The 10,843-nt window shown below is 40.7% G+C and overlaps 1 protein-coding gene across 1 annotated transcript; it reads left to right on the plus strand.

Annotated features, from left to right (window-relative positions):
* The first annotated feature begins 4,636 nt into the window (after window positions 1-4,636).
* LOC147636224 (uncharacterized) lies at window positions 4,637-6,329 on the plus strand. The gene is made up of 3 exons (XM_086801656.1): window positions 4,637-5,529; window positions 6,048-6,083; window positions 6,181-6,329. Exons 1-2 carry the CDS (start codon window positions 4,718-4,720, stop codon window positions 6,058-6,060), a joined length of 825 nt encoding a protein of 274 aa, XP_086657782.1. The 5' UTR covers window positions 4,637-4,717; the 3' UTR covers window positions 6,061-6,083; window positions 6,181-6,329.
* Window positions 6,330-10,843: the final 4,514 nt, after the last annotated feature.

A 10,843-nucleotide genomic window follows, 5' to 3' on the forward strand; every position in this document is an offset into this window, starting at 1 on the left:
CTTGTTTTAAGTAGGCACTTGGAAATAAAAAATGGAAAGATTTCATGGATGAGGAGATGGTAGCATTGGATGCAAATGCAACATAGTCATTGCCTAAAGAAAAGAAGGCAATTTGATGTAAGTGTCTATATAAAATCAAGAATAACTTGGATGAATTAGTGAGTAGGTATAAGGCAATACTGGTTGTTGCCAAGGGTTATGCACAGATGTATGGCATTGATTATGAGGAGACATTCACCCTAGTTATGAGAATGGTAACTACTATGAGAGCTATCTCATTGCTTATGGCTACAAAGCAAAGGGTTGGTATTTACATCAAATGGATATAAAGAATGATTTCTTGCATGGTGATTTGCAAGAGAAAGTATACACGATGCTGCCACATCGGGTTAAGAAAATGATGCACACCTAGATTTTGTGTGTAGGTTACGTAAAGCTTTGTATGGATTGAAGTAGGCAGTATAGCTAGAGCATGAAAATGATGAACACCTAGATTTTGTGTGTAGGTTATGCGAAGACTTATATGGCTTGGTCAAACAAGATCAGGGAGTATCTTGTTACCATTTGATTTCAGATATCCAATGCAGATTTTTAACTTTGTGTTGAAAATGATAGATAGAGAGATCATGTTATTAGTCATTTATGTGGATAACTTGATTATCACGGGTGATAGTGATGCTAACATACATGATTCCAAGATACTTTTGAAGTAGAGTTTGAGATGAAGGATTTGGGTGAGATGTGGCATTTCTCATGGCATTTTGGGTGAGCTGTGGTATGTCTCGTGGCATTTTGTTGTTACACAGGTAGTATGGCTTCTTGGACATGTCCAAGTATGGTATGATAGGTTGTAAGCCTATTTCAGTGCCATTGGAGGAGAATACAAAGCTTTCTATAGATATAGGTGAGCTTTTGGAGGAACCCAAACAGTATAGGCACATAGTGGGTACTAGCTTGATAGGTCTGCATGACCATTACTAGGCTAGATAAACTTGTGAGTCAATTTATGTAATGCCCTAAGAAGCCACACTTGGATGTGGCTAGATGGATTCTCAGTTACATAAATTCCACAATTGATTATGAAATTTTCTATAAGGATGGTAATAATATATATAGCTACATGGTACACAGATATGGTACACAGATATGGTACACAGATGGTAAATAGGAGATCTACCAGTGGCTTTATGTTTTCTTTTGGGAGTGCTATGAGGTTGAGTAGTAAGAAATAGTTTCCAGTTGCCTTGTGGAGTAACGTAGAGTACATGGAGAGTACAAGGGTGGTGCTATGGAAGATTAGTTTCAAAAGCTACTTGGTGATATAAGCGAGCTCGTGGTGGGGTGGATAGGGACAATTGTCATTTATTGTGACAACATGAGTAAGCTGGCTAGTAACCCATTCTATCATGCTAGGATGAAGTACATTGAGAAACATTATCACTTTGTAAGGGAGAAGGTTCTAGCAAAGTGATGTGGATTTGGTATATGTCAACACAAAGGATTAGGTGGCTGACATCTTCATGAAGACACTTGGTATAAAGAAGCTCCATAGGTTTATAAGCTTACTTGGAGTGTAGTGTGTGAAGTTGAGCTCGAGGGGGGGAGTGTTAAGATATCAAGCTCAACTAGTGCTATGGACATTGATGACCCACCTGTGTGATATCAAGCTCAACTAGTGCTATGGACATTGATGACCCACCTGTGTGATAACTTTCACACTTATGACATTGGCATGTTTGGTGAGATTATGGTTGATATGCTGCCACTCGTCGTTGTGAGAAAACAGGCTTATGTGACAACCACATTTGGATTACTAGAGTATGGGATAGGTATAGCACCAGCTCATATAGTCAGGTCCACATTATGGACTAACCATTATATTATATAGTAAGAGAGTACTTTCCCTTAGAGTATGTAATCTTATCTCTTTAGTGTTTATGGGTGTAGAGAAGAGAAAAATATATCTAGAAGAAAATTCAGCCATCCATATCTCTCTTGTGTCTTTCTCTCTCTTATCTTTGTGTGTTTGCTTACAACAAGGAACTTGAGCTCTTCCTCTCCCCTACATTATCTTTAAATTTAAGAGTGGAGAATTTGATATCCAACACCCCCCTCAATGTCCACCCAAAGGTGAACTACCTACGTGGTACAATGTTGGGTCGATGAAGATGCCGCTCCATCTAATCTTTGCAAAGAGCCTTTGTGAAGTTGTCTACATAATTCTTTATCATTGGTTAGTACACCATCTCAACCTCCCTGAACATGATAAGTTCGTGCCCAATGTGATAATGAATCTTAATGTGTTTTATGTAAGCATAAAACATAGGATTCCAAGCAATGGCAATGCAACTTTGGTTGTTGCAATGCAGCATTATAGGCCACTTTTGCACCACTCCCATATCATGTAGAATCCTCCTTATCCATAATGCCTCACATGATGAAAAGCACGTACCGAGAGTGCAACAATGGGGACTATTTCTTACTGATCCAAGAAATGCATCCTAAACCAACATAAAACAATACTCAATTACTCAATGCATCTGGTGTCAAAATCACCCACGTAATCTAAATCACAAAAGCCACTGTGAGGGTGTTGCTTGCATCATAGGTAATGCCATACTCTTGAGTACCTTGGATGCATTGCAACACCTTTATAGTTGCTTTCTAACGATTCCTCTGGGTTGTTGGAGAACTTGCTCAAAACACCAATAGTAAAACTGATGTCTAGTCTAGTATTACATAAGAAGATAAGACTACTACCAGTTTTCCTGTATAAGGTCTCATCCACTAGGTCTACGAACAGATTTAGATTAGCCTCCATTGGGGTACCATAAATGGCTTGCATTTAGTCATGCCAAATGCCTTGATTATCTCACTTAAATATTTTTAACGAGAGATGAAAATGTTATCTGGCTTTTGCTAGAACTTAATCCCCAAAAACAATAATGCATGTACTCAAGATCTATCATCTCAAACTCTGCGCTAAGCATGGAATGTTTGGGCAAACCATTTTCTGGTGATCCTCTATCAAGATGAGGCCATCTACATAGCAAACAATGACCATATACTTTCCCTGCTCACAAAAGACATATCAATTTGCATTTGAAGGACTACATAAGAGACCAATACTCATAAAGGAAGCATCAATCCTCTAGTACCATGCTCATGGGGCCTATTTCAACCCATAGAGTGGCTTTCGTAACTTGTAAACCTTGATTTTAGAATATGAAAACATGAACCCAGGTAGCTACCTCCTCTTCGAGGTTCCCATTTGAGAAAAGCAAATTTTACATCCGTTTGGAGAACATGCCATCATCCCCTTGTGTTGCCATGGCAAGGATAGTGCAAATTATGGTTAATGTGGTTATAGGAGCAAAAGTTTCCTAAAAGTTAAAACCTTCAACTTGTTTAAAACCTTGACCAACTGTGCCTTGTATTTTTCTTTATACCCACTTAGTGCCAATCACCTTACACCTTGGAGGAAAATCTATACGGTCCCATGTGTGGTGTTTTAGGATGGAGAGTCATATTATTTTGCTTACATGGCTATGCCATCCACTTCGAGTCCCCTTGTGCTTCAACAAAGGTGGTAGGCTCTTGAATCTTGAGTACCTCTATCATAAGAGAAAAATTAACAAGATTCTCTTGAGCCCTGCTTTTCTCCTTGAACCTTGTGGATCTCCAAACATCTTGAGGTGTATCCTTGAATGGCCAGAGGTTTAGCTCCATCCAAAAGTTTCCTATACCACTTAGGGAGTGTCTTATCTTTTTATGGCACATCATGCTCTTGTTCTTAATCTTTAAAATCCATGTCCATAGGAATTTGTGCAGGCTACCCTCCTTCAGAATACGAGAAAGCCCGTGCTACATGTGGAGTTTGTGTTGCTTTGGTGATTTCCTTGTTGCATGATGAAGAAGAGGGAAGCTCCTCCTCCATCCCAACATGGTTGTTCTGGGAATACCACATCATGACTCACTATGATCTTCTTTGCCAAGGGTGATAAAGTCAATATCTCTTTGACTCCATACTGTAACCCAAGAAGATGTATTTCTCGCTTTTGGCATCCTATTTGGTCCTCTGGGCATCTCAAACATGTACATGACATTCACACCCAAAAACTTTTAAGTATGTAGGTTTCTTATCCGAGTAGGCCTATTAACGGAGTCATCCCTTGACGGTCTTTGTTGCACTCATGTTTTCATTTGATAGACATTACTATTTTCATGTTTTTCACATCTAGTTATACATGGATCATATGTACTCATTTTCAACCTCATAGACCCTTTGACTCTCTCTCTCTCTCTCTCTCCCCCCCCTATCTCTCTCATTTCATTTCATTTCATCAATTTACCAAGTTTGTAACACGACTTTGTAACTTTTTGTCTCAACTTATTCTAATTAACCCTCCACCCAATCCAGTACTCTAATCTATCCCTAAGCTGACTAGTCCTAACCTAATCTGCCTCCCCCCTCCCTTTTCCCTTATTGCTTTCACCATCAATCCCCCCTTTGGCTACCTTCATCGACCCTCTTCGTCCATGTTCCCATCCAAAAAGATATTATGAGGGAAAAAACCCTTTGAGTTGTGCGTTGGAGTCGACTAGGTAGATATAGGTGAAAGAACTAGCTGAATTTAGGTAAAAGAAAGCACAAACAAAGCGTAATTAAATACCGACGGCAAAAACTCTCTCCTTGAAAGAAGAAGAGCAAGCAGCAATGGCGTTTCCAATCCGCCCTTTGTCGCTGGTTGTGCTTCTCATCGCTTTCCGCTTTCATTCTGTAGCCATCGCTCGAAAGCTCGACGTAGAGGAAGGGTATCCTGTTATGGTGGCCAAAGAAAGTTCAGCAGAGCAGTATGTTGGTCTCGTGGAAGAATTAAGGTTTCGTGCCGAAGAACTCTCAGATCACGATGAAATCGTAGGGTTTCCCGATCCGGATGAAAGCACAGAGGAGCTTTCTGAGGTAGGGTTTCCTGATTCGGGAGAAGACTCAGAGGAGGCTTCTGCGCAGCTAGGGTTTTCTGATTTGGGGGAAGACACAGAGTCTCTTTTTTCAGAGCAAGGTTCTGCGGACGTTTGGTTTTCTGAATCAGAGCTAGAGACCGCAGAGTTAGGATTAGGGTTAGAGGTTCATGATGATGATGATGATGATGATGATGAGAGCTCGATATCATCTATTCTGGATCAGAACGGTCTGCCGATAGGCCTGCTACCATCATCTGTGGAGAGTTACTCTTTGTCAGGCGATGGAGGGTTTAAGGTTTCGCTGGAGATGGCGTGCTATCTCAAGTTTGACTACGAGGTGTACTATGCCAAGATGATTACAGGGAAGCTGAGCTATGGCGCCATCTCAGACCTGTCGGGCATACAGGCCAAGGAGGCCTTCTTCTGGGTCCCTGTTACCGGCATCCGCGTTGACATTCCCAACAGCAGCTACATCTACTTCGAGGTCGGACCCATCTCCAAGAAGCTTCCTGTCTCACAGTTTGAAGAAATCCGAGTCTGCAAGCGCAAGGCTATGGGTTCCAGGTACTCTTTCAATTAAACCTGTACAGTTCCACAATTCACAGTTTCTCAAATTCACAATATATAGCTGTTTTTTCCAATTTCCATACTTAATTCATTTTACTTGTCCATTACCACATCCATCTTTATGTCTGCATGTATTAATTACATAAATTTCTGTGAAGATTATCTAGTTAAGTTAGACGCAATTTATCAAAGTTTTATGCAAAAAATAAATAAAAATCATATTGAAACTAAAGATATGTGTATACTTGATAAAAACACACACTAATTTCCATTCTTCCATCCATCAGTATGCCTGCATGTACTAGATACATTAATTTATGTAAAGGTTATCTAATTAAATTCAGATATGCGGAAGTCTTTATATTAAATCTAACGATATGCATGCAAATGAAAAAAATAAAATAAATCAAAATAAAGTATTATTTTTATGAAGTTTAAATCCATTCCTAAGCAAAGACCTTCGATTCCTGTATTGGAAATATGTTTATAATTTCACAATTTTTTTTGTTTTACAGTGCCCTAGCCTGAGCACTCTTCTTTGGGAAGTTAAGGTATGGGGGCTGCTCATGTCCTTTTTGCAAAGCAAGTTTAGTTCTTCTTCTACTTGATGTTATTGACATGTGAGATTTTATCGGCTGGATGATGCAGATGAAGCTGAGTATACAAGTTCAGGTTTTGTACATAACAGATATAAGTATAGATCTAGATAGCTGTGGACAACAAAGAAACCACCAATATCAAAATTATGTATTTGTGAAGATGTTAAGGCGGCTTCGTATTTGAAGCATACTTCAAAATGTAATGTTTACTGTATTTCTTGTTTCCATATCCTTCATATTGGCTCTTGACATTTGTATTGTTTGACTCTCCCACCATCTGAAGGTTCCCAGCTGTTAGGCACCCATCACACGTGAAGACGTCCCATTCTGTCGTGTTGCGGCCACCGCTTAAGGTCTCCATGCCACTACTGAGTTTTTTTTTTCCCGATTGGCCTTAGGCCAAAGATTCTCCCGTAGTTGCTGATTTTCCACTGCTTGTAGGCGCTTAATTATCTGCCCGCATGCGATGCCACCGAGGAAGCAAGGGGGGTTTTGAACCCAGGCCTCTTGGTTCTAGGCAAACACCTTCACCACTTCAGCTATAACCTCATTGGTCTGGCACTGCTGAGTTTGCCTCTGTTGCTGAGATAAACATCTTGCACCTGCCAGATTTTTGGTGGGAGAGAGAAAGAAAGAAAGAAAGGACGTCTATAAAAGGCCAAAATGACCTATGAGACCAAAAGGTTACATCACGTCCATGAAATACATCATCATGGGTACTAAAAATAAAAAATCAAAGAAAGTAACAAGAGCTGAAATGTCAGATTTGATCCCAAAACAAAGTGTCCAGCTATCATATCACCCTAAAATATCCCGCATAGGATGTTGCAACATGGCACCCAATGCAGTAAAGCTGGGCCGGTAGGGGAAAGTCTTGTGGTGGTGGGAGATGATGGCTCTTATCCTCTTGTAGTGACGTGGGCGTGAGTGGGGACCACGGGGTTGGGGGCACTGGGCTCTGCATAGCTCTATGGCTCTGTCACTAAAGTATCCCTCCTCCCGGTGGAGCTCCTGCATCAGCCTGAAGGTCGGGCAATCTTCCCTCGTCGTTCTGGCCTGGAAGAAGTTGGTGAGTGCTCTTTGTACTGGTATTCTGATGGGTACCGTTGGTTTGGGCCGCAAAAGGGACTCCCTGTGTTTGTGAAGCTCCAAGAGAGAGAGAGAGAGAGAGAGAGAGAGAGAGAGAGATCGATTGGGATTTTGTAGGATTAATGTGGCGTGCTTAAACCACATGGTGCTGAATTCAACCAGGGGAGAAGCCCACCTGCTATTGCACTATCCCTCCTTGGAGTGTACGATTGGAATCTAGAAAATAATAGGTATGCTCCTTGTGGCCACAAATCTAGTTGATGCTTGAATTGTGGGTTGAACGGTGAACCCCCCCACCCCTCCTGTTCATCCTTCCCCCTTTCTCTTGCCTTCTCTGCTGAGTCTTGCAAGCTTCTCGTAGTCCTGCCCTTATGAGCCTTAAAATGAGGAAGGGCAGACAGCCTATGCCATGCCTTGTTGTGGAGCTTTTATGGGAATCAAGAATACAGTAACAATCTTGGCTCAGAAGGCACTGTATTTGAAGTGGTCAAGAATTTCTGTTTGGAGCTTTTATTTGACTGTGCTTTTGTGTGTTTGACAAGTCCTGTAGAATATATGCAGTCCTGATGGCAAGGAAAATCTGGTCGCTCATTTTGGTGCAGAAGGCTCATGTTAGACTGTTTTCCTGTTCTGGAAACTGAATCTGAAATGCACAAGGCCTTGATTATCAAGCATACAACTGCCAAATGCTTACAGCTGATATGATAATTAAGAGTAGAACATGGCTGGCTCAAAGAGCCCAATTTTTGAAGGCTTTTTGTGATGAAGGTGTTACTCAGCGTTAATGGCAAGGAAAAACTGGTCGCTCATTTTGGTGCAGCATGATGTCTTATGCTCGTGTTAGACTGTTATCCTGTTCTGGAAGCTGAATCTGAAATGCACAAGGCCTTGATTATCAAGCATACATTTTCTAAATGCTTATAGCTGATATGATAATTAAGAGTAGAACATGGCTGGCTCAAAGAGCCCTATTTTTGAAGCCTTTTTGTGATGAAGGTGTTACTCAGCCCTAATGGCAAGGAAAAACTGGTAGCTCATTTTGGTGCAGCATGATGCCTTATGTTTGTGTTAGGCTGTTCTCCTGTTCTGGAAACTGAATCTGAAATGCACAAAGCCTTGATTATCAAGCATACAACTGCCAAATGCTTAAAGCTGATATAATAATTAAAAGTAGAACATGGCTGCCTCAAAGAGCCCAATTTTTGAAGGCTTTCTGCGATGAAGGTGTTACTCGATCGTCTATGTGGTTATAGAAGTCCCAAACAAAGGGTCGATCGAATGATTCATTTTAAGAATGTCAATGGTTGGTGCACAATTCTACGAGGTCTTGGAACACACTTTTATCATGGGGTGTTGAGTGAAGAACAACGTGGGATTACATTGTTGGAACTAAGTATCTCTATATGAGATGTGATACTCGTGAAAGATTGGAGGGAGAAACATTGTGGAATTACATTGTTGGAAATAAGTATCTCCAATGATAATGTATCACTTGCGAAAGACAAAATGATTTATTGCTCGTTGATATATTTATGATCAATGTTAAGAGCGAGAGTCTTCACAACCATCTCTACGGATCTAGACATTGCATCTTTGAAGAGTATTGCCTTGCGAGGCAAGAGACTTGGTAGGTAGATTGCAAGTGAAAGATGTAGAAGTGGTTCACCTTAACCATGAGATAGGGGACACATCATTCAAAGCCTCATTGACTAAGGATGCGCAATCAACACCAACTAGAGTCCTAGTCAAGGACATGAGCATGGGCGAGTTGGCAAAGAATTTTCCCAATCGTTTCAGCTAGCATTGGTAGGTCTAGTCGCAAGGGCAACCTCACCAGTCTTAGTATCTCAAGTAGGACACCTACACCTCTTCCTACATGAAGAGAGATGGTTTCTTGCGCAATTTGCCAACCCAAAATTATATAAGTACAGGGTGGTGTACAATGTTGAGGCCTATAAAACGTTTTTTTTTTGCTTATTGCCAGCGTCATGGAAACTGTGACACAACCCATTGTTGGTACCAAGGAAACCCGACATGGTGGACTTTGACACCACTATAGATGCTCCTTGCATCATGGCCTTGTTAGTCCCACTAGTCACTTCTCAGCAACCAAGCACAACCTTCTATGCCTACCTATCAAAAGCCCTTACCGTGAGGTATGTATAAAGTACCTCAGTTGCTATAACCACCTCCGGTACTATCGATTCCTCCAAGAATAGACTAAGCACTAGTACAACAGTACTCAGTAGCTACCTGTGTGGAGACATAAAACCATGATTAAAAGAGCTATGAGTCTTATGATCAAGAAGACCCATATGAGCAGCAATAGTATAAATCTCTAAGGGTATCTTGAATAGGCTTCACTACCTCAAAAATATGGTATGTAGGCCATTGATGCAATGCTTTCGATGCAAAGGCCCACACCATATTGCAGAGTGCCCTCACAAATGCCCTTTACCGAATACCCCATAGTTAGGTATAGATTAAGAATATTTTATTGAAAAGTAAGGACCTAGTTGAGTAAAGATTGGTAGGGTAAATTCAAGATGAAATATTCTCCAAGAACTTGTCAATAAAGAACTCTCAAGAAGAGGTAGTTTTAAGAATGATTGAAGAATTCTTGATGTGTGATAAGGCTTAGATTCTTAGAGTTAGAAATGACCATCCTTATTCATAGGAGACAAGATTGGTTAAGATTAAAAAGACTCCCCCAGAAGGAAAGATTCTTGAGAAGACCTCGCTAGGATATGCTACGGCTAAAGGAAGACCTTGCTAGGATATGCTATGGCTAAAGGAATTTGACTTGTTCGGAGTTTTGTCTAGCGAGCTCTAATATTTTGTCGACTTTGCAATGATTTACTCTACTTCAGATTATAATATGCTTTGATTACAATACTATTTATTTGTTTGGAATACTGTATTTATGCGTTGCATATGTCGTTATGTGTAGCATGTGGATGTATCACATAGGTTTATGGATTAGCATGTGGGTGCTACATTGGAGAGGTGCATCACACAAAGGCAGTTGTCTCAGATCTTGACCCTGGTAACCTACCTAGTGATTGAGTATGTGTGTCGCGGTACCTAACATCGTAGGGCTCCTGATGTTGACAATACTTGTGCTTCTAGGATAGATGATGAATAATAGAAGCAACTCCAATGATTTATTGACATTTGTGTTAAGGCGGATGTGAGACATTGTAGGGATCCTTTGACCATTCACAGTGGCTACGCTCATTGGTGCGTATCATCTTGATCTAAGGATCATGGTTATGGTGTGAGAAGTGTATGTTGATCGAGGTAACACTGATGTGTTACTTGGATGTCTATTATGTTATGTGGGCATACTATATATGGATGGTTTGAAAGAACATTATGATGTACGTTTTGTTCTGAAAGGATGGTTTGTATAAAGGAGCATGTGTGTCAGCTCTTGTTTTTTCTGTAAGTGGTGTGTGAGTAAACTGGCAACTCTTGTTTTTTATGTAAGTGGTGTGTGTGAGTAAATTGGCAATGGGTGTGAGTAAATTGGCAATGGGTGTGAGTTTACACTGGCTCCATAGGTCTAGTGGTTGGTTGGAAAGCTAGATCCATGGATTAGATGGGGCTAGGCTAAGCCTTTA

Source organism: Cibotium barometz, chromosome 8, assembly GCF_041138505.1.
Source record: "Cibotium barometz isolate CiBa-2024 chromosome 8, ASM4113850v1, whole genome shotgun sequence".
NCBI lineage: Eukaryota > Viridiplantae > Streptophyta > Polypodiopsida > Cyatheales > Cibotiaceae > Cibotium > Cibotium barometz.

Bases quoted from the DNA above. Each gene is read 5' to 3' on its own strand.
- LOC147636224 (XM_086801656.1), top strand. From the start codon at position 4,718: ATGGCGTTTCCAATCCGCCCTTTGTCGCTGGTTGTGCTTCTCATCGCT.